Raw genomic sequence first — 22,672 nt, forward strand, 5'->3', positions numbered from 1 at the left:
CTTTATGGAGTTTCATAACCATCATCACCCCCATTTTACAGATAGGAAAACTGAGGCAGAGAAGGGTAAAGTGACTGCGCCCGCACCACTCATTCTGAGGCCTCCCTTTGGAAGTATTTATTGATGTTTGAAACATAAGAACAGCCATACTAGATCAGACCAATGGTTCACCTAGCCCAGTATCCTGTCTTCCAGCAGTGGCCTATGCCATGTGCCCCAAAGGGAATGAAGAGAATGGGTAGCCATCAAGTGATCCATTCGCTGTTGCCCATTACCAGCTTCTAGCAAACAGAGGCTAGGGACACCATCCCTGCCCATCCTGGCTAATAACCATTGATGGACCTATCCCTCATGAATTTATTTAGTTATTTTTTGAACCCTGTTATAGTTTTGGCCTTCACAACATCTCCTGGCAACGAGTTTTACAGCTGACTGTGTGTTTGTGAAGAAATACTTCCTTTTGTTTGTTTTACATTTGTTGCCTATTAATTTCATTTGGTAACCCCTAGTTCTTGTGTTTTGAGAAGGAGTAAATAACACTTCCTTATTTATTTTTCCACACCAGTCAAGATTTTATAGACCTCTATCATATCCCCCCTTAGTTGTCTCTTTTCCAAACTGAAAGGCCCCAGTCTTCTTAATCTCTCCTCATACGGAAGCCGTTCCATACCCCTAATCATTTTTGTTGCCCTTTTCTGAACCTTTTCCAAGTCCATTATATCTTTTTTGAGATGGGGCAACCACATCTGCACGCAGTATTCAAAATGTAGGGGTACCATGGATTTCTATAGAGGCAAGATGATATTTTCTGTCTTATTATTTATCCCTTTCTTAATGATGCCCAACATTCTGTTTGCTTTTTTGATTGCCGCTGCACATTGAGTGGATGTTTCCAGAGAACTATCCACAATGACTCCAAGATCTCTCTCTTGAGTGGTAACAGCTAATTTAAACCCCATCATTTTATATGTCTAGTTGAGATTATGTTTTCCAATGTGTTTGTTGTATAGTGGCATCTTTCAGCCAGGGCCATCCCTAAAGGGGTGCAGGGCCCGGGACAACCCTGCCCCTCTGCCCCAGGCCCTGCCCCCACTCCACCCCTTCCCCAACCCCCCACCCCACCCTGCCTCTTCCCGCCCCTGCTCCTCACTATGGACAAACGGCAGCCTCCTTCACCCTTCAAGAGCTTGAGTGAAAAGAATTTTCATGTATTTTTATTAAATAGTGTGATCAGCTAATTGTGAACACGCCCGAGAGATGATGGGAGCTCAAGTACCTTAGAACCAGTGATTCCCCTTGTAGGATCAGACCTTACTTAAAAATAAATTAACTTCTTGTTGGAATGAAAAAACTAGACCTGAGGAAGCTAAACCTGAAATTATTTACAGAGGTACAATTGCAGCAAAAAGAACATGAATTGTTACATTTAAATCATAACCTTTCATAAAGACGGTCTAACTAATATATTTTCTGGCTGTGCCTCTGAGATGTTTGTGTTGTAACATGCTCAGTAGGGCTTTTGTTGTTGTTGTTGCGCTATTAGAAACAGCGATTGGCTGCAGCACACAAATTATACTGATGTCAGTTCGACAGATTACTGTATAGCAGCAAAAATATTCTTTTCCTATCACTCAAGATCTCCCTCTCCTGCTCAGGATTAGAATACAGGGCCTGATTCTCAGTTAAATCTCTTAATTGATTGAAATGGGAGTTTTGCTCTCAATAAAGAGGGAATAATTAGTCCCTCAGGGTCTGTAATGCTGAAGTTCTCTTAGTGCAGAACTAGCAAGGTGCTTAAGCAGGTGCCTAATTTGAAGCATGTGAATAATCCCATTGAAGCCAATGAGATTATTTATGTGCTTAAAAATTGGGCATGTTCTTAAGTGTCCTGCTAAATCATGGTCAAAGGGCCTCAAAAGCTGCTCTCACTGATGTCAATGGGAGTTTTGCCATTCATTATTGTCATTGCGATTAAGACCAGGTTTCTGTTTAAAGCTTGACTCTTGTAAGTGCTCTAAAACCTACATAGTTCCTGCAATTGCCTTGACATTTGGTGGGCCTCATGGGGACCTGGCAATCTGTTAGGGAGCCACATTTGGGGCCATTTGACCAAGGGGTTCCCAAGATACAACCCCTGACAAAACCCAGCTTTTTTTAACATTGACATTCTGACACTTTTTTTGCTCACAGATAAAGAACAAACCAGGGCTTAGCTCATCACTCCAGAGTCTCCAGTGTTCAAGGGTGACCCCAACAGAGAGCATGGCACCCACAATCTTTTGGGGGGGAAATAAACTTAAAATTTACTTGAGAAAGATGTTGCTTCTCCAGTTAGGCTGATTACAAGCCTCATGTGCTTATTCTCACTCCTAATAGATCACGGTGAGCACGTGTGGACAGAGCTGTTAATAGTATTGTTCCGTTGAAAGTTTCCTACCGGCTGGACAGCTCAAGCGACTGAAAAGTGTCCGTTGAAGCTGACCCGACCAGTAGCAGTGTGAGTCCGACCTTGGGCAGGAACCTGGAAAAGGTTTGGAGGCGTATTGACAAATCCTGTCTCTCAGGGTTGTTTGTTTCTATTAATCTGGGGGTATGTAATCCAAACGTTTTTGTTTAAAGTAAAAATTAGACATGTGACTGCTTCTGGGAGGGGAGGGGTATGTTAGGGGGTGGAGGAATGGGGGGAATAAGTGTGAGAGGAGTTTGGGGCTGCACTGAGGGGAGGGGGATAAATGAGGATGAGTGGCAGGGGAATTAGCAGGATTGGGGGAATCAAGGCAGGGGGGGAGAAACGAGAGACACTTGTGAGGGAGTGGCAGGGAGTCAGGGGGAGAACAGGGTGTGTGGGAGTCAGGAGGGGCCCTGTGTGGAGGAGGGGGTAGGACTGAGGGGCCCTGGGCTCTGGCTGGGGCAGGAGTCTCAGCTGGCGATGGGTAGTGGGGGGGAGGGACCCAGCTCAGACTGCAGCAGGTTATACAAGCAAGGTAGCACCCTGTAAACTGCAGCCTGTGACACACATACACAGCAGCACAGGGCAGGAGACAGCAAAGAGCAATTTCTTACATGTTAATGGTTTCTACAGGGCCAACTCATGGAGGCAGGGACAGGCCGTAGTTTTGCTTCAACAACTTGTTTTCTAAAGCAAAACCAACAACAATAATAATATTTGAAAATATGGCATGCAGTAGGTTTCGTATCTTTTCCAAAGTGAAAGATAAAAGGAAAACCATAAACCTTTGATTAGCCCGTCTGTGAATAAAAGACTACAGCTTTTCCAGGTCAGAGAGCACAGCCTCCTTCGTAAAATCTGCCCACTCAGGGGGGATGCTTCCTTTGCCCTCAAATTTTCCAGAATATTCTTTTTCTATTTGAGAATGGAAATGGCACACATACCATTTCCAGTAAGACTGTGCTGAGTTGTCTGGTGTGATGCTCCATTTGGCATGAACAGGACCAACTTGTCGATAATTCTTGTATGGAATTTGATTGTCCTCACTCAGGACCAATCTGCAGTCACTTGCTACAAGGCTGGAACAGATGTCAGTAACTAGATGATTTGTTTTGTACCATTGGATGCCAGTCACAGCTTGAGGACGATGGAAAGGGACACTGTGGTCTCCATCATGGCCAGAAAGTGTGTTTGTGCAGACAGCCTTGCAAAAGGGACACATCTCCCAACAGCCACAGAGCTGCTCAGACAGTATTTCGTGAGGTTTTGATTTAAATGGTTCTACATCAGGTGCAGCAAAGTCCCGTTTCAGATTCTCTTCTACAGAATTCAATGCCTCAACCATACTTTTTTTAAGAAACTCTACGTCTTTTATCTCCTGGTGTTCAATGCTTTTTAGCTCATTTCGGGGAAAGTGTAAGTCACCTCGAAGTCTGTTGCAAAATTCATCCAACCATAAGGATGCATTGCCATTCTTGTCTTTGACCGCTTTAGTTGATTCATCAATAGCTGTATGAACTGAAGTGCAGAAAACACGAAGACGACTATTTAAGAAATATAAAAGTTTTTCTTTTTCTTTGTGTAAATAATTATCAACACACGTTTTGATAAAATTTTCAAAAAAGTCCCGTGCAGAGTGAATGTATTGCTTGTACTGCTCGAAGTTCTCCTCTTCTGCAAGAGACTTTAGAATATGGGTTTCCAGTTTGGCTCTATTGCCATTAAAGGCTGGATAGTTAGACCTCATTTCGTCAGCTATGTCAATGGTGGTTTTGTCATAAGTTGCACAGCGGAGCGCTTGAGTCAGCTTGTTGCATAAGAAATCAGCAAATGTTGTGATAGATGTTGCTCCCTGGCAGACAATCTTAAAACAATTGAAGAAATCCTCTCTCTCGTGTTCAAGATACATATGTGGGTCATTTGATAACCGGAATTCTTTGTACATCTCTCTAAACCTCTTTGCTGCCATTTGGCAGAGATATAATGATAAATCTATTTTGTATGCAGGTGTTACAGTAAAATTTGCATTGGCAAGTTCAGAGTCTATAGCTTGGTCTATTTTATTCACAATTTCATGAAAGTAACTAGAACTGTAATTCATTATCTCTGGTTGTTTTGTCTCTATGTGTTGACTTATAAGCTTTGTTATGGTATGAGTTACCTCCTGTAATGTCTTTAATGTCTGCTTATCACTTTCTTCATGAGATGTCATCCATTGCCAAACACTTTTTTTCTTTCTGATATGCTGAGTAGGCTCAATACAAAAAGCAGTACATTTCGAGAACTTTTCAATTCTCTTAAACAAATGATTTGTGGATGAAAAATAACCAGTTAGGAACTTCTCCACATCAGTACCAATAGCAGGTTCCTCAGCTGGTGGGACAGTAGAGCAAACCTCATCCACCCACTTCTGCCATGTACACGTAAAGTTCTTTCGAAGTTCATTTTCATTTAGCTTCTTGTCTCTATATTTTAGAGCTAACTCTTTGCTTCTTCTAAGCATGTCATCTTTATAAGTTGATCTCTTTCTTTCTAAACTGCTTTGATGATTTTTTAGACAGATAAGTTCCTTACCTTTTCGATTAGCTTTGTCAACCAGCTCTTGTTTAAACATTTGCAGTCGGATTTCAATATTTGTTTTCCATTGAATCAATATCTTACTGTCTTTATCTTCACCAAAATATTTTTCCAGGTCCTTTGTGACTGCAGTGTATTTTTCATCAATTGGCTTCTCAAGAAATCCGCTATCTATCTTGGATATTTCGTCATTTTTAATTCGATTGCTGAGCTTGTTCTGCAGATCAAGCATGTGACTTCTTAACGCCCAGGTCCATTTACTATACTCTGCTTCCAGCCGGTTGTACGCTGCAATCTCCAGCGTGTTCTTAAAACTGAACACAAAATTTTCATTTACCAAACCCTTCCACAAGTCCTGAATGCGCACTTTCAGTTCTGACATACTCAAAACATTGCACCGGGAATTTTTATTTGCAGCCATGAGAATCTTGCTCTTTAGTTCTTGCACATTCTGGCTGTAACTGGGGTTCGGAGGTGCCATCGGTGGGTTTCCTTCCCAGAGGTGAGCAAAGTAATGAATGTGGGTGTTCACGTCAAATCGGATAACGTCACTAAAGCAGGTAACATCACAGAACTCTTGCTGGGCGGCAGTAACTGCCATTTCATCTAACTTTTGTTTTAGGCGTCTTCGTCCTTCCATATTTTTTTCATTTGCAGTTATGTCTCCAACATTTTGGTGCACAAACAAACAGCTTGGGGAGAGATTTATTTGCTTCATCCTCAGAAAGGCCTGGACAGCGATCTGCAGGATATCTTGCATTTCTGAAGGATTCTCTCCAAAAATATTGATCAGAGTCATGTTGCCAACACCAATGACAAAAGTGGCTAGCATATTATCACGATCAAGAGTTGCTCTGTTTGCTAGCTGTATAGCCCGAAGCCCTTCAGTATCAATAATCAACATAAAGTCAAAGTTCAGCTTTTGTCTGAACTCTTCATCCACCTTCAGTAGGTGCATAAATGCTCCCCTAGTGCACCTCCCGGCACTGACATTGAACTGCAGACCGAACATGGTATTCAGTAATGTTGACTTCCCAGTGCTTTGGATGCCAAGCACTGAAAGGACAAACACCTTTTTGTCTCCTAGCTTTTCAGTTAACTTGTCAAAGATGGCTCCGATCCATTTCAGTGGCACGTATGAAGCATCACCATCCATCAGCTCAATGGGATACCCTGAAACCATCAGATCGGCTGCAATTTGTGGGAGAGTAGCAAAATCTTTGTCTTTTTGGTTCATTGCATCCAGAGTTTCATAAATCTGACCTACTTCTCTCAAAATGTGTTCAAGGCCCAGGGAAGATCCATCTATCTCATTTGATAGTTCTTCTAATTTTTTTTCCGATTGATTGTCTCCTGTATTTCTTTTTTCTAGCATTTGGGACCACAACTTATGGTATTTTTGGTGAAGATCTGCATGGTGATCAGAAGACAAGTCATCCATAAATACTTTCAACCATTGCAGGAAGTACATTTTAGTTGTCTCTGAATTTGACTGGAGAATGTCCAGCATTGACCTCATTAAATCATTGAGGGGGAATGCTGTCCTGAATTGTCTACATCGTATCTTACGTTTTTCTGATTCGGTTTTGCTTTTGTGCTGTTCAATACCCACATTTTCACTCTCATGCAAACGGGTGAGTTCTTTGTCCTTTTTACACCACATGTGCCATAATTCTCCTTGAAGAGGCAAGAATTTGGCCTTGGCCTCTACTAATTTGTTTTCATTCAAAATACTTATCACTGTCTGTGCCAATAATTTTCCTTCCCTACATTCTGGATTATCTTCATCAATGAGGAACCCATGTTGTCGAGCAATACCAGCACATGCATCTAGACTGTAAGGGGTATTTGAAGCTTCTAGAGCACATTTAATTCTTGCTGTCAGTTCATCCATTAATTCAGCCTCATTACGGTCCTTGACAGCAATTTGTACTCGTTTTTCTTGTCTGTTAACTGAAATTCTCTCTTTGTCAACACACAGAAAGATGAAAGGTTTTGGAGATTTCAGCAGGTCTTGCAAAAGTTTCCTGCCTCTTTCATTCTGATCAGCGTCCGACAAGAGAACTACATTGACAGAAGCAATTTCCTGTAAAAATTGGACTTGTTGCTCATGTTCCCTTGCATCTCCATGCAGGTTTGTGAATGCGATGCAGTTGTCAAAACGGTCATCATCTCTCCCACCTGGACAGTACCAGGTGATTTCTATGACACCTTTCATCAAGAGACCTTCTTTGCTGCTGCCTCTACAATGACGGTGGAAAAAAATGCTGTGCTTTTGCTTGCTCAATAAAGTATTTAAGATCTGAGATTTAGAAGATGAAGATGTTCCCAATCTTATGAAAGATACCACTGGTGTACCTGTTTGATACACCCATTTGTCTTTGCATTTCTTAATCCCAGTCTCCTCCTCATATTTCTCATGACTGTTCCATTTCTTCTTAACCTGGCAAAAGGACCAAAGAGGGAATTCTATTTGAGAGGTACGGGGATTTGGCACCAGAAGTGGGAGGGCAAATTGACATAAAGATAATTTTGTTGAAAGATATTGTCTTGCCAAGTCATCTGCACAGTGAAAAATTGCCATCTGGATGTCCATGGGGTGTACATGTTTCTGACTTGTAGCAGATTCACTAATTTCTTCATTGATATTATTAAAAAGATCATCTAAAATATCTAAAGATTGGTTCACATTGACTGTGGTATTAAGTGTATTTGTACCTTCTTTTGTTTTGCTTTCATCCTTGCAAACCAGACACCGTACCCGATAGTCCAGCATCAAAAGCTTTTGCAAAAAATAAATTGGCAGCTCACTCTCAGTTCTGGGCTGGTTATCCTGAAAAGAGGTCAGATCAACCACATGGAAATCAGCTTTTCTCATTTTCCTTGGATAGTAGTTTTCAAGTCCAAGACGCTTGATCAAATTTAGAAACTCTTGGGTTTCACTAGAACTATGTGTCTTAGCATCAGTGTACTGTACTTCTTTTGGTTCTGATTTTGGTAACTCTACTGGTTCAGCTCTTTGACAAACATTTTCTACTTCTTTTCTCATATCCTGTGTCTGCAGATTGTCATTTGTGTCTTCACAGACCCCCTTTATAAGGGAATTCAAGTTTATTTCTAAAACTTCCCAGTCATTGCATTCATTCTGCTTTTTAAGGATGTTAATAACTTCACTCGACAGCGAGTTTCCCATGTGATGTTTCATAAAAGTCAAACGTTTGTTCTTCTCTTCGGGAGTCATAACTTTATTTTTAGCTGCTATTGTCAGACCTGTCAACAGCAGGAAAGCCTGAGCTCTGGAAATATCCTGATCCTTAAGAGTCAAATATCCCTCATGTGCCCTTTGCATTTCCTTTAACATGAAATTAATTTCTGGGCATCCGAAGAGATTCTGAAAAATGTTATTTTCCACACAATATCCTGCCCTGGCTGCAATGGAGAGCAATAACAGCTCTATGTCTATCTGCTCTCGGCCCTGTAGAGCCTCCCGCAAGGAACAGAAAGCTAAGCTCACATCCAAACTGGCCTTTACTTTTGCTTCCACTGCTGCTGCTGGGGAGGAGTTAGGTCCATAGGTAACAGCCTGTATGTAATTCTTCATGTCCTGTAGGACTTGAATAAAGTCAGCAAATTCAGAAACATGGATAGATTTTTGTGGCTTTTCTTCAGCATGAAAGATCCACTGCAGGATGGAGGAAGACTTGGGAAAATTCTTAACTGAATAGACATGAGGGTCCAGAAGGCAGCGCAGCAGAGATTTGGTGGGCATGGTGTTTTGTGCAGGTAAATCTTTGCACAGTAAAACTGTGTTTTCCAGAAAATCCTGAAGCACCTTATCCGACAGGCAGATGTCGATCCAGGTCCTGTTGTGTTTTGTTTTTTCATTTAGCTTCTCTTTGAAATTGAGCAGAGTCACCAGCTGTTCTTCATCCCCAGTGACTTCCCAGGTCTTCATTTCCTCTAAGAACGATCTGGCCTCATCCACTGCACTGATTAATTCCTCCCCAACCAATGTACTTGCATTGAGCTTTGTTAGGGCTTCATAGGCCCTTGTGAGGCTGCTGCTCATTTGATAAACATCTTTAAAATCTTGTCTGTGATTGGACAGGATTATGTCCCACACTGGAATCAGCCGAGAGTCTCTGTCGATAACAGACCAGGTTTTGTTACTGGCCAGTAGCCCAGATTTCCATGCTGTGAGTGAATCCACAGCAGGTGGGCCCCCTGTCTTGGTTATACACAGCTGAATCTCTGGTTGGAAGGTTTTTGTATCAGTGCCTTGAAGGGATGTTTTGGAATCTGATTTTGATACATTAACGCTTCCTGCATCACGACAACCAAAACCACCATAGCTGCCCCCAACATAAGAGCTGAGTGCATCAGATGTTCGTTTCTTCACCTCGTCCAGTTGCTCTGCCCGGAATCCCGCAGAAGACGCTTTCCACCAGAATATCCCACCCAAGTGAAGGGGGCCCTGGTTTACATGAGACCCGAATCTCTTGAAGAAACTCCCGCCCCTGCTCTTCAGCAAGTTGAGCTTGTCCGGCTCTGGGGTGTGACTCAAAAGCTGCTCGATCTCTTTTAACTCTTGCAGCGCTGCACTGGAAAGTCGAAGCTGATCCTTGGGGAAGTAGCATGAGGCCAGTGGGATGTAGCTGTACTTGGTGGTGCAAATGTAAGTGTGCTCAGAGCGGGACCTGTGGGTTTCTTCAGATTCTGAAGAGCTGCTGTGATCTGAGCTGGTTTCAGCACTAAACCCCCCAAACCCGCCTTTGGCTGCGACACTAATGCTGAAGCCCAGCTTCTCCATGGTCCTGGTGAATGTGGATTCTGCTTCAGCCGATGAAAACTCCTTCTTCTCAAACAGCGGCCCTTGCTCTGGACCAAAGAGCTCGAACCCTTCTGGGATGTCTATGAGCTGCTCTCGCTTCTCCACCATCTCTGTGAGCTTGTTGGTTTTATAAATGCCCTGCAGGGCCAGCCCTCCCGACGCCCATCTCAAAACTTCCTTGTCAGGGAGATTCTCACTCTTGGACACTGACTCCTCCAGGAGGTCTAATTGTTTGTGCACATTCTCTATCACTTCCTTCAAAGGCTTCTCGTGTGGTGCCCAATACTCTGGGGCGATGTCCATAGCTCCCTGCAGCTCCTCCTCTTTCTTTCTTACAGCTTCCTCATGACGGCTTCTGCCTTTCTCCTGCATTTCTTTTAATCCCTCAAGTGCTGTCTTAGCCTGCTCCTGCCTCTTCTTTAGCATCTCCAAGCGTTGCTCCTGCAGGTGCTTCATTGTTGTCTTGCTCTCTGCTATGTTAAGTAGGGTTCGGAGAGCCTGCTTTTCCCATGGGTGCTCTACTTCACACTCCAGCTTTAAATAGTCTTCATAGCTTAGGTATTTCAAAGCTTGTGTAGAGGTAATCCCCAATTTGTCTCGTAGTTTGGGCAGCCAGTGCTGTGTACTCAGTCCCACTCCATCGAGTTTCTGCCCCAGTTCTTCCATCTTGGGGTGTGTTTCCTTCACAGGGGTGCCCTGAACTGGATCATCGTGGTTTATCTCCTCTGCAGAGAAGGATTTAAACATAGAGAACATATTTTTGTCACTTCTTCATGAACACGTTTACCCTCCATCAGATCATTTCCTGAAGCTTGATGTACTGAAGTATTCTGACATTTTACCAGTGCTCACCCTGGAAAAATTAAAATATTGCTATCCCCACCCTGTCCCCCAAACCCCATACACACTGCACTAATCCAAACCACGTCTATGCACTCGCCCCATAGGACTAGGGTGGACTGGCCGTTCCTCTTCTGCAAAGTCTCTGGTCCTTAATTGTCTAATTTTTTCGCTGTATCCACCCATGCCTGTTTTATTCATTTCTCCTACATGCAATTTTTTTTTTTTTTTTTAAATCTCCCTTTTTTAATGGCGGTCCTTTTATTTTTTTAAAGGATTCATTCTTCTGTTTTGTAACCTTCCCTTTTTAAGTACTCTCTCCATCCCTCACTTGATTTTCTCTTAAGTTGTATTACACAGTACCTAGAAGCCCTAAGCAAGTTCAGGTTCCAATTGTGATAAGAACTTGTGTGTGGAACCCAGGCACAGAGAAATTAAGTGATGTGCCCAAGGTCACACAGGGAATTGAATCCGGAATACTCAAGTCCCTGGCCAGAATCTTTACCAGAAGCCCATCCTTCAGAAAAACCAAACCAATAAACTCTGGTTTTAGACATGATTCATTTTAGTCCCCAAACGACCTTTGTTCCACACAGCATTGGCTTCCCCTCACTTTTGGTGCAAATTACTCACATCAGAAATAAAGGATCAGATGGAGGTAATAGAAAGAATTATCTACAGTACAGGACAAATCCTGCATTTAAAGCTTCCTGTGAAATACTTTATGACCTTTGTTTAGGATCATTGTCAACTTTTTGTGCCATGGTGGTTTCAGGGGTTGGTGCCAACTCCGTGGGTGCTACAAAAACATTAGTGGGTGGTTAGCACCCATCAAGCGGCCCCACTAATCAGCTCCTCCCCCTCACTACCCTCCCTCCCAGTGCCTCCTACCCGCTGCGACCAGCTGTTCTGCTGGGGGGAGGGGAAGGAGCAGGGATGGGCGCCCTGGGGGGAAGAGGCGGAACTGGGCAGGAAGAAGCGGGGCAGAAAGAAGCGAGAGGTCAGGGGAAGGGGTGGATTGGGGGCTGGGCCTCGGGCGGAGTGGGGATTGAGCACCTCCTGGGCAAGGAGGAAGCCGGCGCCTGTGGTTTCAGGAACTCTCAAATTAGGAGTAGACCCAGAAGCCGCCTCAGCAGATCCGACTCCTGCAGCATTGCAGGGGTAGGAGGAAAGATGGACCCAGTTGGGTCATCCCTTCTCACAGTGCCCGCTGGAGACAGAACTGTGCAAGGATGTCCTTTGCAGTGCCTCCCCCTTACTGTTCCCCCCAAAGCGATTAGGGCTGGAGAATTAAAATTTCAGGGAGGAGCCAACCCTTGGAAGCCAGAGAGACTAAACCTGGCAGGAGCAGACACAAAAGAGGCTTAGCAGGTCCTGCACCAGGCACCCTCGGACACCAGTGATGTCATCAGCTTGGATAGTCTCTCTCCTGTGCTTGTTGGCAGTTTTGTACCAACCCCGTCCAGCCTGTCCCTCCCAGTCACTTCACCTCAACCTCACTCCACCTGTCCTCCATGCACTGGCCCACTTCTCCCCGGCCCTACTTCCCTTCCCCCTCTCCTTTCTGGATCACCTCTCCGCTCCTGTGTCCTTCCATCTAGCTAATTTCCTCCTAACTGGAGGCCTTGGATAAACAATGAAAGAAAACAGAAGTAAGGAAACATCGGTTAACAATGGACAAAGTGTGAATTCACAAGTGGCCTTGTAAATAATTTTTAGCTAAGAACTTAAGAACGGCCAGACTGGGTCAGACCAAAGGTCCATCTAGCCCAGTATCCTGTCTTCCGACAGTGGCCAGTGCCAGGTGCTTCAGAGGGAATGAACCGAACAGGTAATCATCAAGTGATCCATCCCCTGTCGCCCATTTCCAGCTTCTGGCAAACAGAGGGTAGGGACCCTTCAGAGCATGGTTTTGCATCCCTGTCCATATTGGCTAATAACCATTGATGGACCTATCCTCCATGAACTGATCTAGTTCTTTTTTGAATCCTGATATAGTCTTGGTCTTCACAACATCTCTGGCAAGGAGTTCCACAGGTTGACTGTATGATGTATGAAGAAATATTTCCTTTTGTTTGTTTTTAACCTGCTGCCTATTAATTTCTTGTATTATGAGAAGGAGTAAATAACACTTCCTTATTTAGTTTTTCCACACCAGTCATGATTTTATAGACCTCTGTCATATCCCTCCTTAGTCGTCCCTTTTCCAAGCTGAAAAGTCCCAGTCTTATTAATCTTTCCTCAGATGGAAGCTGTTCCATGCCCCTAATCATTTGTGTGTTCCTTTTCTGAACCGTTTCCAATTCCAATATATCTTTTTGAGATGGGGCGACCACATCTGCACACAGTACTCAAGATGTGGGCTTACCATGGATTTATATAGAGGCAATATGAGATTTTTCATTTTATTATCCATCCCTTTCCTAATGATTCCCAACATTCTGTTTGCTTTTTTGACTGCTGCTGCACATTGAGTGGATGTTTTCAGAGAACTATCCACAGTGATTCCAAGATCTCAATCTTGAGTGGTAACAGCTAATTTAGATCCCATCATTTTATATGTAAAATTGGGATTATGTTTTCCAATGTGCATTACTTTGCATTTATCAACACTGAATTTCATCTACCAATTTGTTGCCCAGTCACCCAGTTTTGTGAGGTCCCTTTCTAACTCTTCACAGTCTGCTTTGGACTTAATTATCTTGAGTAGTTTTATATCATCTGCAAATTTTGCCACCTCACTGTTTACCCCTTTTCCAGATCCTTTATGAATCTGTTGAACAGTAGTGATCCCAGTACAGACCCATGGGGGATACCACGATTTATCTCTCTCCATTCTGAAAACTGACCATTTATACCTACCCTTTGTTTCCTATCTTTTAACCAGTTACTGATCCAGGAGAGGACCTTCCCTCTTATCCCGTGGCAGCTTACTTTGCGTAAGAGCCTTTGGGGAGGGACCTTGTCAAAGGCTTTCTGAAAATCTAAGTACACTATGTCCACTGGATCCCCCACATGCTTGTTGACCCCCTCAAAGAATTCTAGTAGATTGGTGAGGCATGATTTCCCTTTACAAAAACCATGTTGACTCTTCCTCAACAAATTATGTTCATCTATGTGTCTGACAATATTGTTCTTTATTATAGTTTCAACCAGTTTGCCTGGTACTGAAGTCAGGCTTACAAGCCTGTAATTGCCGGGATCACCTCTGGAGCCCCTTTTAAAAAATGGTGCCACATTAGCTATCCTCCAGTCATTGGGTACAGAAGCTGATTTAAATGATAGGTTACAGACTACAGTTAGTAGTTCTGCAATTTCACATGTGAGTTCCTTCAGAACTCCTGGGTGATACCATCTGGTCCTGCTGACTTATTGCTTTTTAATTTATCAATTTGTTCCAAAAAGTCCTCTAATGACACCTCAATCTGAGACAGTTCCTCAGATCTGTCACTTAAAAAGAATGGCTCAGGTTTGGGAATCTCCCTCACATCCTCAGCCAGGAAGACCGATGCAAAGAATTCATTTAGTTTCTCCGCAATGGCCTTATCGTCCTTGAGTGCTCCTTTCGCAACTCGGTCGTCCAGTGGCCCCATTGGTTGTTTAGCAGGCTTCCTGATTCTGATGTGCTTAAAAAAAATGTTCTATTACTTTTTGAGTCTTTGGCTAACTGTTCCTCAAATTCTTTTTTGGCCTTCCTAATTGTATTTTTACACTTCATTTGCCAGAGTTTATGCTCCTGTCTATTTTCCTCACTAGGATTTAACTTCCACTTTTGAAAGGATGCCTTTTTGCCTCTCACTGCTTCTTTTACTTTGTTGTTTAGCCACAGTGGCTCTTTTTTGGTTCTCTTACTAGGTTTTTTAATTTGGGGGATACATTTAAGTTGAGCCTCTATTATGGTGTCTTTAAAAAGTTTCCAGGCAGCTTGCAGGGATTTCACTTTTGGCACTTTACCCTTTAATTTCTGTTTAACGAACCTCCTCATTTTTGTGTAGTTCCCCTTTCTGAATTTAAATGCTACATTGTTGGCTCGCTGTGGTGTTTTTCCTGCTATAGGGATATTAAATTTAATTATATTATGGCCACTATTACCAAGCGGTCCAGCTATATTCACCTCTTGGACCAGATCCTCTGCTCCACTTAGGACTAAATCAAGAATTGCCTCTCCTCTGGTAGGTTCCAGGACCAGCTGCTCCAAGAAGCAGTCATTTAAGGTGTCAAGAAGCTTTATCTTTGCATCCCGTCCTGAGGTGGCATGTACCCAGTCACTATGGGGATAACTGAAATCCCCCAGGATTATTATTGAGTTTTTTATTTTAATAGCCTCTCTAATCTCCCTGAGCATTTCACAGTCACTATCACCATCCTGGTCAGGTGGTCGGTAATATATCCCTACCACTATATTCTTATTATTAGAGCATGGAATTTCTATCTTGTACCTGGTTGTTAAGCCACGGTGGCTCTTTTTTAGTTCTTTTACTGTGTTTTTTAATTTGGGGTATACATTTAAGTTGGGCCTCTATTATGGTGTCTTTGAAAAGTGTCCATGCAGCTTGCAGGGTTTTCACTCTAGTCACCGTACCTTTTAATTTCTGTTTAACTAACCCTCTCATTGTTGCATAGTTCCCCTTTCTGAAATTAAATGCCACAGTGTTGGGCTGTTGAGATGTTCTTCCCACCACAGGAATGTTAAATCTTATTATATTATGGTCACTATTTCCAAGCTCTAGATCTCTAATGTTATATTCTTATTAAAGCTTGAAATTACTATCCATAGAGAGTCTATGGAACATGTGGATTCACTTAAGATTTTTACTTCATTTGATTCTACATTTTCTTTCACATATAGTGCCACTCCCCCCCTGCACAACCTGTTCTGTCCTTCTGATATATTTTGTAGCCCAGAATGATTGTGTCCCATTGATTGCTCTCAGTCCACCAGGTTTCTGTGATGCCTATTATATCAATATCCTCCTTTGTCACGAGGCACTCTAGTTCACCCATCTTATTATTTAGACTTCTAGCATTTGTGAACAAACACTTTAAAAACGTGTCACTGTTTAGTTGTCTGCCCTTTTCTGATGTGTCAGATTCTTTTTTATGTGAATGTTTCTCATCTGATCTGGCCCCTACTTTATCCTCCTCCATCCTCTGCTCCTGACTATAACCTGGAGATTCTCGATCATTAGACTCTCCCCTAAGAGAAGTCTCTGTCCGATCCACATGCTCCTCTGCAGCAGTCGGCTTTCCCCATCTCCTAGTTTCAAAACTGCTCTACAACCTTTTTAATGTTTAGTGCCAGCAGTCTGGTTCCACTTTGGTTTAGGTGGAGCCCATCCGTCCTGTATAGGCTCCCCCCATTCCAGAAGTTTCCCCAGTTCCTAATGAATGTAAACCCCTCCTCTCTACACCATCGTCTCATCCACGCATTGAGACTCTGAAGCTCTGCCTGCCTACCTGGTTCTGCGCGTGGAACTGGGAGCATTTCTGAGAATGCCACCATAGAGGTCCTGGATTTCAGTCTCTTCCCTAGCAGCCTAAATTTGGCCTCCAGGACATCTCTCCTACCCTTCCCTATGTCATTGGTACCTATATGTACCACGACCACCGGCTCCTCCCCAGCACAACACATAAGTCTGTCTAGATGCCTCGAGAGATCCGCAACCTTCGCACCAGGCAGGCAAGTCACCATACGGTTCTCCCGGTCATCACAAACCCAGCTATCTATGTTTCTAATGATCGAATCTCCCATTACTAACACCTGCCTTTTCCTAGTGACTGGAGTTCCCTCCGCTGGAGAGGTAACCTCAGTGCGAGAGGCAACCCCAGCACCGTCTGGAAGGAGGGTCCCAACTATGGGAAGGTTTCCCTCTGCTCCCGTTGACTGCTCTGCTTCCCTGGGCCTTTCATCCTCCTCAACAGCGCAGGGGCTGTCTGACCGTAGGTGGGACAATTCTACAGTGTCCCGGAAAGCCTCATCAACATACCTCTCTGCCTCCCTTAGCTCCTCCAGTTCCGCCACCCTGGCCTCCAAAGTCCATACGTGGTCTCTGAGGGCCAGGAGCTCCTTGCACCGAATGCACACATACGCCACCCGCCCACGGGGCAGGTAATCATACATGCTGTACTCAGTGCAATAAACTGGATAGCCCCCACTCTGCAGCTGGGCTTCTGTCATGCTGTGACAGTCCAGTCTATAACAGTCACAAAGGTAGGGTGACTAGACATCCCATTTTGAAAGGGACAGTCCCGTATTCAAGTCCTCCTGCAGGACTCCTGACTTTTTCTTAAAAATGGGCAAATTGTCCCATATTTTCTGTCTCCCCCACCTGGCGGGTCCTGCTGCTGGATGGATCCCTGCTCGTCAGCTGCCCGCCCACCAGCGGTGAGTGGGGGGGGTCCAACAACCGACGATGGGGGAGGGTGTGCAAGGCTGGTGGAGGGGCAAAGATACAGCACGCAGGGCTGTTTGCTCCCCCTGCTGGCCTGTCACCACAGCCATATCCCCCCTGGCAGGGCTCCCAGTGCTGTGCGGAGAATCAGCCCCCCGATGGAGCACTCAGCTCGCCAACAGCCTGACCAGCAGGGTCCTTCCTTCCCCCACTGCCTCTGGCTGGGCTAGCATCATAGGTGCCGACTCCATGGGTGCTCCGGGGCTGGAGCACTCATGGGGAAAAATTAGTGGGTGCTCTGCACCCACCAACAGCCAAGCTCCCCCTGCCCCTCCCATGCCCCATCTCCTCCTCCTCTCCTGAGTGCGCCGCATTCCCGTTCCTCCACCTAACTCCCAGTGCTTCCCACCTGGCTGCCACCAAACAGCTGTTTGGCAGCGTTAGCAAGCTCCGGGAGGGCGGGGGAGGAGCGGGAACATGGTGCACTCAGGGGAGGAGGCAGGGAGTGGGGGGTTGCTCCACCACCTCTCTGGCCAGGCTCCACAGCTGGTGAAGCCCCTGCAGTCAGGTTCCCTCGGCCCTGGTGCACAATGCATTTTAGAACTTAACATAAGAACATAAGACTGGCTCTACTGGGTCAGACCAAAGGTCCATCCAGCCCCGTATCCTGTCTACCGACAGGAAGCGGCTGGGTTATGTCAGTGCCAGCAGCAGCCTGGAGGTGTTAGATGCCTTTTGACACTGCACGGGCAGGAAGGGACAAGCTGGCGGGGGGGGGAAGAGATGGGCTCCACAAAAACACGAGCCAGGTCATCCCCCCACTCCTCCCTTGTCGCTGGAAGAAGCTCCTATCCCTTCCCTCCTGCACAGTGCTGAAAGGCTGCTGCTGGCCCCATTCTGGTGTGAACCCTGGCAGAAATCAGAGGGCATGTGAACCTGCGCGCCCCGCCACGTGTTGCCTTGGGAAGACGCGGTGCCAGCTACCAGGAATGGTAGATCCATCCCAGGGGCCCAGCCAGGCATGGAGGGCGGAGAGCACCGGGCAGGGCGGGTTGGGTCGGTCAGTCACCCTCCCATGTGAGAGAGGTGCACAGGAATGTGTGTGTCACCTCTCCTCGTGTGAATCCCAAAGCCTTAAAGATAAGAAGGTAAATAAAAATAGTCTAACTACGCAGTATTTCTTTTTAATAGGGGCTCAGTCAACTTGATGTTAATTTGGACGTTTGTCCTGCATAGTTCTGATTGATTGCCGTTGAACTCACTTGAATTCAAGTAATTTTACCAGGTGTCCTGTATTCAGCCTAAGGAAATATGGTCACCCTACCCAAAGGTTTGGTAAAAGTTTGAGTTGGCCCCTAATCCAAGTTTGCTCACTGCCCCTAACTCAGATTGGTGACCTGGCCCCACGCACTCTGAAGCTAGGATGTGCTGGGGCAGCTGTGTGGTTGGGGGGCACTGTTATACCTCTCTGAGTTTGAGAGGGAACCTACATAGCTTCAGAACTTCGGGGGACTATTCATCACTGAATGATGTGATTCAACTGTATGTTTTGGACCATGTGAATCAGTCACCATGTGGAAGACACCACCGGGCCGCTCTGTTTTATAATGGCCTCGTCTTGAAAAATGTAATTCAATAATACCGAGGTAGTTGGTGCCAGCCAAGAAGGAAATCTGCTTGCCTCAAAGGCAGAGCTAGCCTGGCTCCATGGGTGTAACTTCACCTCCAGAAATGAGGTCTGGATGTGCACTGCTGTGCATGCATCTCACATGGCTGGGAGCGCAGCCAGCACCCGGCCCCGTTCCATGTTCCAGGCCTGCCTGCTGGAACCAGCAGCAGCTCCTCTTGGTGCCAGGAACAGGAGGGAAGCCTGGAAAAGTATTTTGAAGGTGGGGGGACAAATAGGACAGCCTGGCTTCATTCATAGAATCTCAGGGTTGGAAGGGACCTCAGGAGGTCATCTAGTCCAACCCCCTGCTCAAAGCAGGACCAACCCCAACTAAATCATCCCAGCCAGGGCTTTGTCAAGCCGGGCCTTAAAAACCTCTAAGGATGGAGATTCCACCACCTCCCTAGGTAACCCATTCCAGTGCTTCACCACCCTCCTAGTGAAATAGTGTTTCCTAATATCCAACCTAGACCTCCCCCATTGCAACTTGAGACCATTGCTCCTTGTTCTGTCATCTGCCACCACTGAGAACAGCCGAGCTCCATCCTCTTTGAAACCCCCCTTCAGGTAATTCAAGTCTGCTATTAAATCCCCCCTCACTCTTCTCTTCTGCAGACTAAACAAGCCCAGTTCCCTCCTCGTAAGTCATGTGCCCCAGCCCCCTAATCATTTTCATTGCCCTCTGCTGGACTCTTTCCAATTTGTCCACATCCTTTCTGTCCTGGGGGGTCCAAAACTGGACACAATACTCCAGATGTGGCCTCACCAGTGCCAAATAGAGGGAAATAATCACTTCTCTCGATCTGCTGGCAATGCTCCTACTAATGCAGCCCAATATGCTCTTAACCTTCTTGGCAACAAGGGCACACTGCTGACTCATATCCAGCTTCTCATCCACTGTAACCCCCAGGTCCTTTTCTGCAGAACTGCCACTTAGCCAGTCGGTCCCCAGCTTGTGAGTGTAGCCTATAGGATTAACCTGCTTGCTTGCATATATATCTATCTGTTCTTATAGTTTAAGTATTTGGTTTATTGTAATAGGTTTATAGATTTATATTCAAGTAAGTTCGGCTGTAATGCAAGGGACCTACAGGTCTTATTCTGTATGTTAAGCTAAGGCAAAGTTAGCATATCTATGTCTGGGACCGTTCACCCAGATAGATAATGGTAGAATGGCAGAGGGGGTTTCCAAGTCTGTACCCACAAACTTAACAGGCACACCACAAGGAAAGAACCGAAATAACCAGGAGAACAAAAATAACGTATGTTTGTATGATCTAATGTCATTAATATGTATCAAGTATCAGAGGGGGAGCCGTGTTAGTCTGGATCTGTGAACAGCAACCAAGAGTCCTCTGGCACCTTATAGACTAACAGAAGTTCTGCCTGGTAGCCCAGGTACCCCTGGAAGCGAGAGGCCGCTTCAGATGGAAGCGGGTGGGGGTGTTGGAGAGCCTACCGTACCCGGTAGTGTTAGGCAGGGACTGGGGCCCACTACCTGGAAGGAAGCGGTGGGGTGCCCTGAGGGAGGGGGCAAATATCCCCAGCCAAAGGATCCCAGGATGGGGGGATGAGCAAGGTCCCAGAAATGGCAAAGAAACTCCTAGACAACAAAGCCCAGAGAGGGTGGACCTGCGGGAAGCGTATACGGGGGAGCAGGCTGGCCAGAATCTGTCAGATGAAGGGACGGACCCAGGGAAGCCACCCTTAACACCGCTCCCCACAGAGGAGGCCCCGAACCCGCAGGAAGGTACGGGGGAAACTGAGGTGCAGGGGGCCCTGCCCGAGAGTGGGGAGAATTTAGTACCCCGACCCGAGGTACAGGAGGAACTGGGGGGGGGGTACTGTGACTGGTGTGATGACCTGCCGGCGGAGGCGGAATTAGGGGGGACACCCCTCCTGGAGCAGTGTACATTCTGTGGGAGAGGGGTAGAGGAACCACCAACAGAGGTGGCCGGGGAGCACCCGGTCAGGAGTGGGGAGTCTTCCCTGAAAGGGTCCCCCCACGGGTAGAAGGCGAAAGGGCTGAAGTAGGCCGGGCCTTGCCCATCTTAATGGGGCAGGCATGTAACAGGAGCTGGCCAGGAGACCTGTGCCAGGCCCCTGTTAGCCCAGCTCCAAGTAAGGAGTATTAATTGGGGCTGGCTGGGTGTGGCTCGCCAAAGGGTTTAAGGAAAAACACCTGCAGACCTAATCAGCCAGGAGACTATATAGAGCTGGCAGGAAGGAAGTGGGGGGAGGAATAGGGAAAGAAGGAGCCTGTGGTTGGAGTTCCCTGCTAGCTGAAGAGACTAGCTGTCCCCCAGGGAGCTGGCTGTATTGAATGAACTGTATAGATGTAAGCAGAGTCAGGATGAGCTCTACCCTGACATCTGGTGGTGAATTATGGTGAGTGTGGAAAAGAACTCCAGGGGCTGATCTGGTTTGCATAGGCACACCCACTCGCCTGGCAGGAAACAACAGCAACTCAAAGTGGTTACTTTGGCTGGTGTGGGATCCCCAGTTTCTCTGTTATTGGGGCAGGAAGAATAAAGTTTTGTTACCCTGATTCTGTGAATCAAGGCCAGTGGAACTGGTGTATGACAGAAGGACTGAGTGAGTCATTCACCATTACCTAAGTAGCATTTGCTTGTCAAGGGGCATGGGTTACAAAACCCAGTGAATTGAGAGAGGATGGGGACAGGTATTGGTACCTGGTGGTGTGGGTCCGAAACACCAATTGCACCTCCTCCTCTCTCCACTGTTGAATGTCAGAGCTAACTTTGATTCCCTTAGGAGTCTAGTTACGGACTGCTGAGCTGAATTCACTCTGGGCCAATAGTGCACCAGCACTGGGGCTCCCCTACTACTAGCTGAAATCACTAAGAGCTGAAATCACTGAGGCTGTGTTAACTAGTGGGGGAGCCTGAAGCTATATTGCTAAGCTAACTTAGCTTAGCGGGGGCGAGCGGAGCGGCTGGAGGAGCAGCTAGCAGAGCAGAGCCTTGTGGGAGCGGCCCAAGGGACGGCTGGAGCGGAGCGGAGCGGCCTGGCTCACAGGTCGGTGAGCGGAGCGGAGCGGCCTGGCTCACAGGTCGGTGAGCGGAGCGGAGCGGCCTGGCTCACAGGTCGGTGAGCGGAGCGGCGCGGCTCACAAGTCGGTGAGCGGAGCAGCTGCCAGAGCAGTTCGTGGGACGGCAGGAGTGGGACTGCGGGTGGAGTGGAGCAGTTCGTGGTAAGGCTGCGGTGGAACCCCACGGAGAAGCAGCCGGGTTGGCCTCGGATCACGTAAGGTGCCCCTTAACACCCTGCTCACCCCCCCCCTTTTGAACTCTGGGGCTGCACTGATCAGGGACAGAGACTTTGGGGGGTTGTCGGACTTTTGGGACTTTTGTGATTCTTGGGTTGCTGGACCCAAGAGACTTTGGGATCGGTGGACTTTTGGGACTTTGGTGATTCTTGAGTCGCTGGTTTCAAGAACCAACGGGAGAGGACACGGCCCAATTTGCTGGGGTGGGTCTTCGCTCATGGTTTGGTCTATGAACTCTAGTTGTGGTGGTTTCCCAATTTAATGCTATGTCGTTTACCTCATGTTATTAAACATTTTCTGCTACACCGAGGCTCTGTGCTTGCGAGAGGGGAAATATTGCCTCTTCGAGGCGCCTAGGGGTTTGTGTAAGATTTTCCCAGGTCACTGGGTGGGGGCTCGAGCTGGTTCTGTGTCACGCTGTTGGGAAGGGACCCCTATGTACTGAACCCGGCCCTTGCTGCTATCAACTTGGCCTGGCAGAAGGGTTACATATAGATGGTGGTGGGAACAAACACTGCAAATAAAAGGGCATTGGTGCTTGCACAGAAGCGGTCTCTGGCTGTTTTTTGAGAGGAGCGGTGAAGGGCACCATTACAGTGAGAAATGAAGTTTGGGCATAGAAGGA

At 46.3% G+C, this 22,672-nt stretch overlaps 1 protein-coding gene across 1 annotated transcript; it reads right to left on the reverse strand.

Moving 5' to 3' along the window:
- Positions 1-1,151: 1,151 nt before the first annotated feature.
- LOC128833998 (interferon-induced very large GTPase 1-like) lies at positions 1,152-10,567 on the reverse strand. Its single transcript, XM_054022387.1, has one exon. The coding sequence runs from the start codon at positions 10,521-10,523 to the stop codon at positions 3,264-3,266; it is 7,260 nt and encodes a 2,419-aa protein (XP_053878362.1). The 5' UTR covers positions 10,524-10,567; the 3' UTR covers positions 1,152-3,263.
- Positions 10,568-22,672: the final 12,105 nt, after the last annotated feature.

This window comes from Malaclemys terrapin, chromosome 3, assembly GCF_027887155.1.
Source record: "Malaclemys terrapin pileata isolate rMalTer1 chromosome 3, rMalTer1.hap1, whole genome shotgun sequence".
In the NCBI taxonomy this organism is placed as follows: Eukaryota; Metazoa; Chordata; order Testudines; family Emydidae; genus Malaclemys; species Malaclemys terrapin.

Coding starts and splice junctions, on each gene's coding strand:
- LOC128833998 (XM_054022387.1), bottom strand. CDS start 10,523: ATGGAAGAACTGGGGCAGAAACTCGATGGAGTGGGACTGAGTACACAG.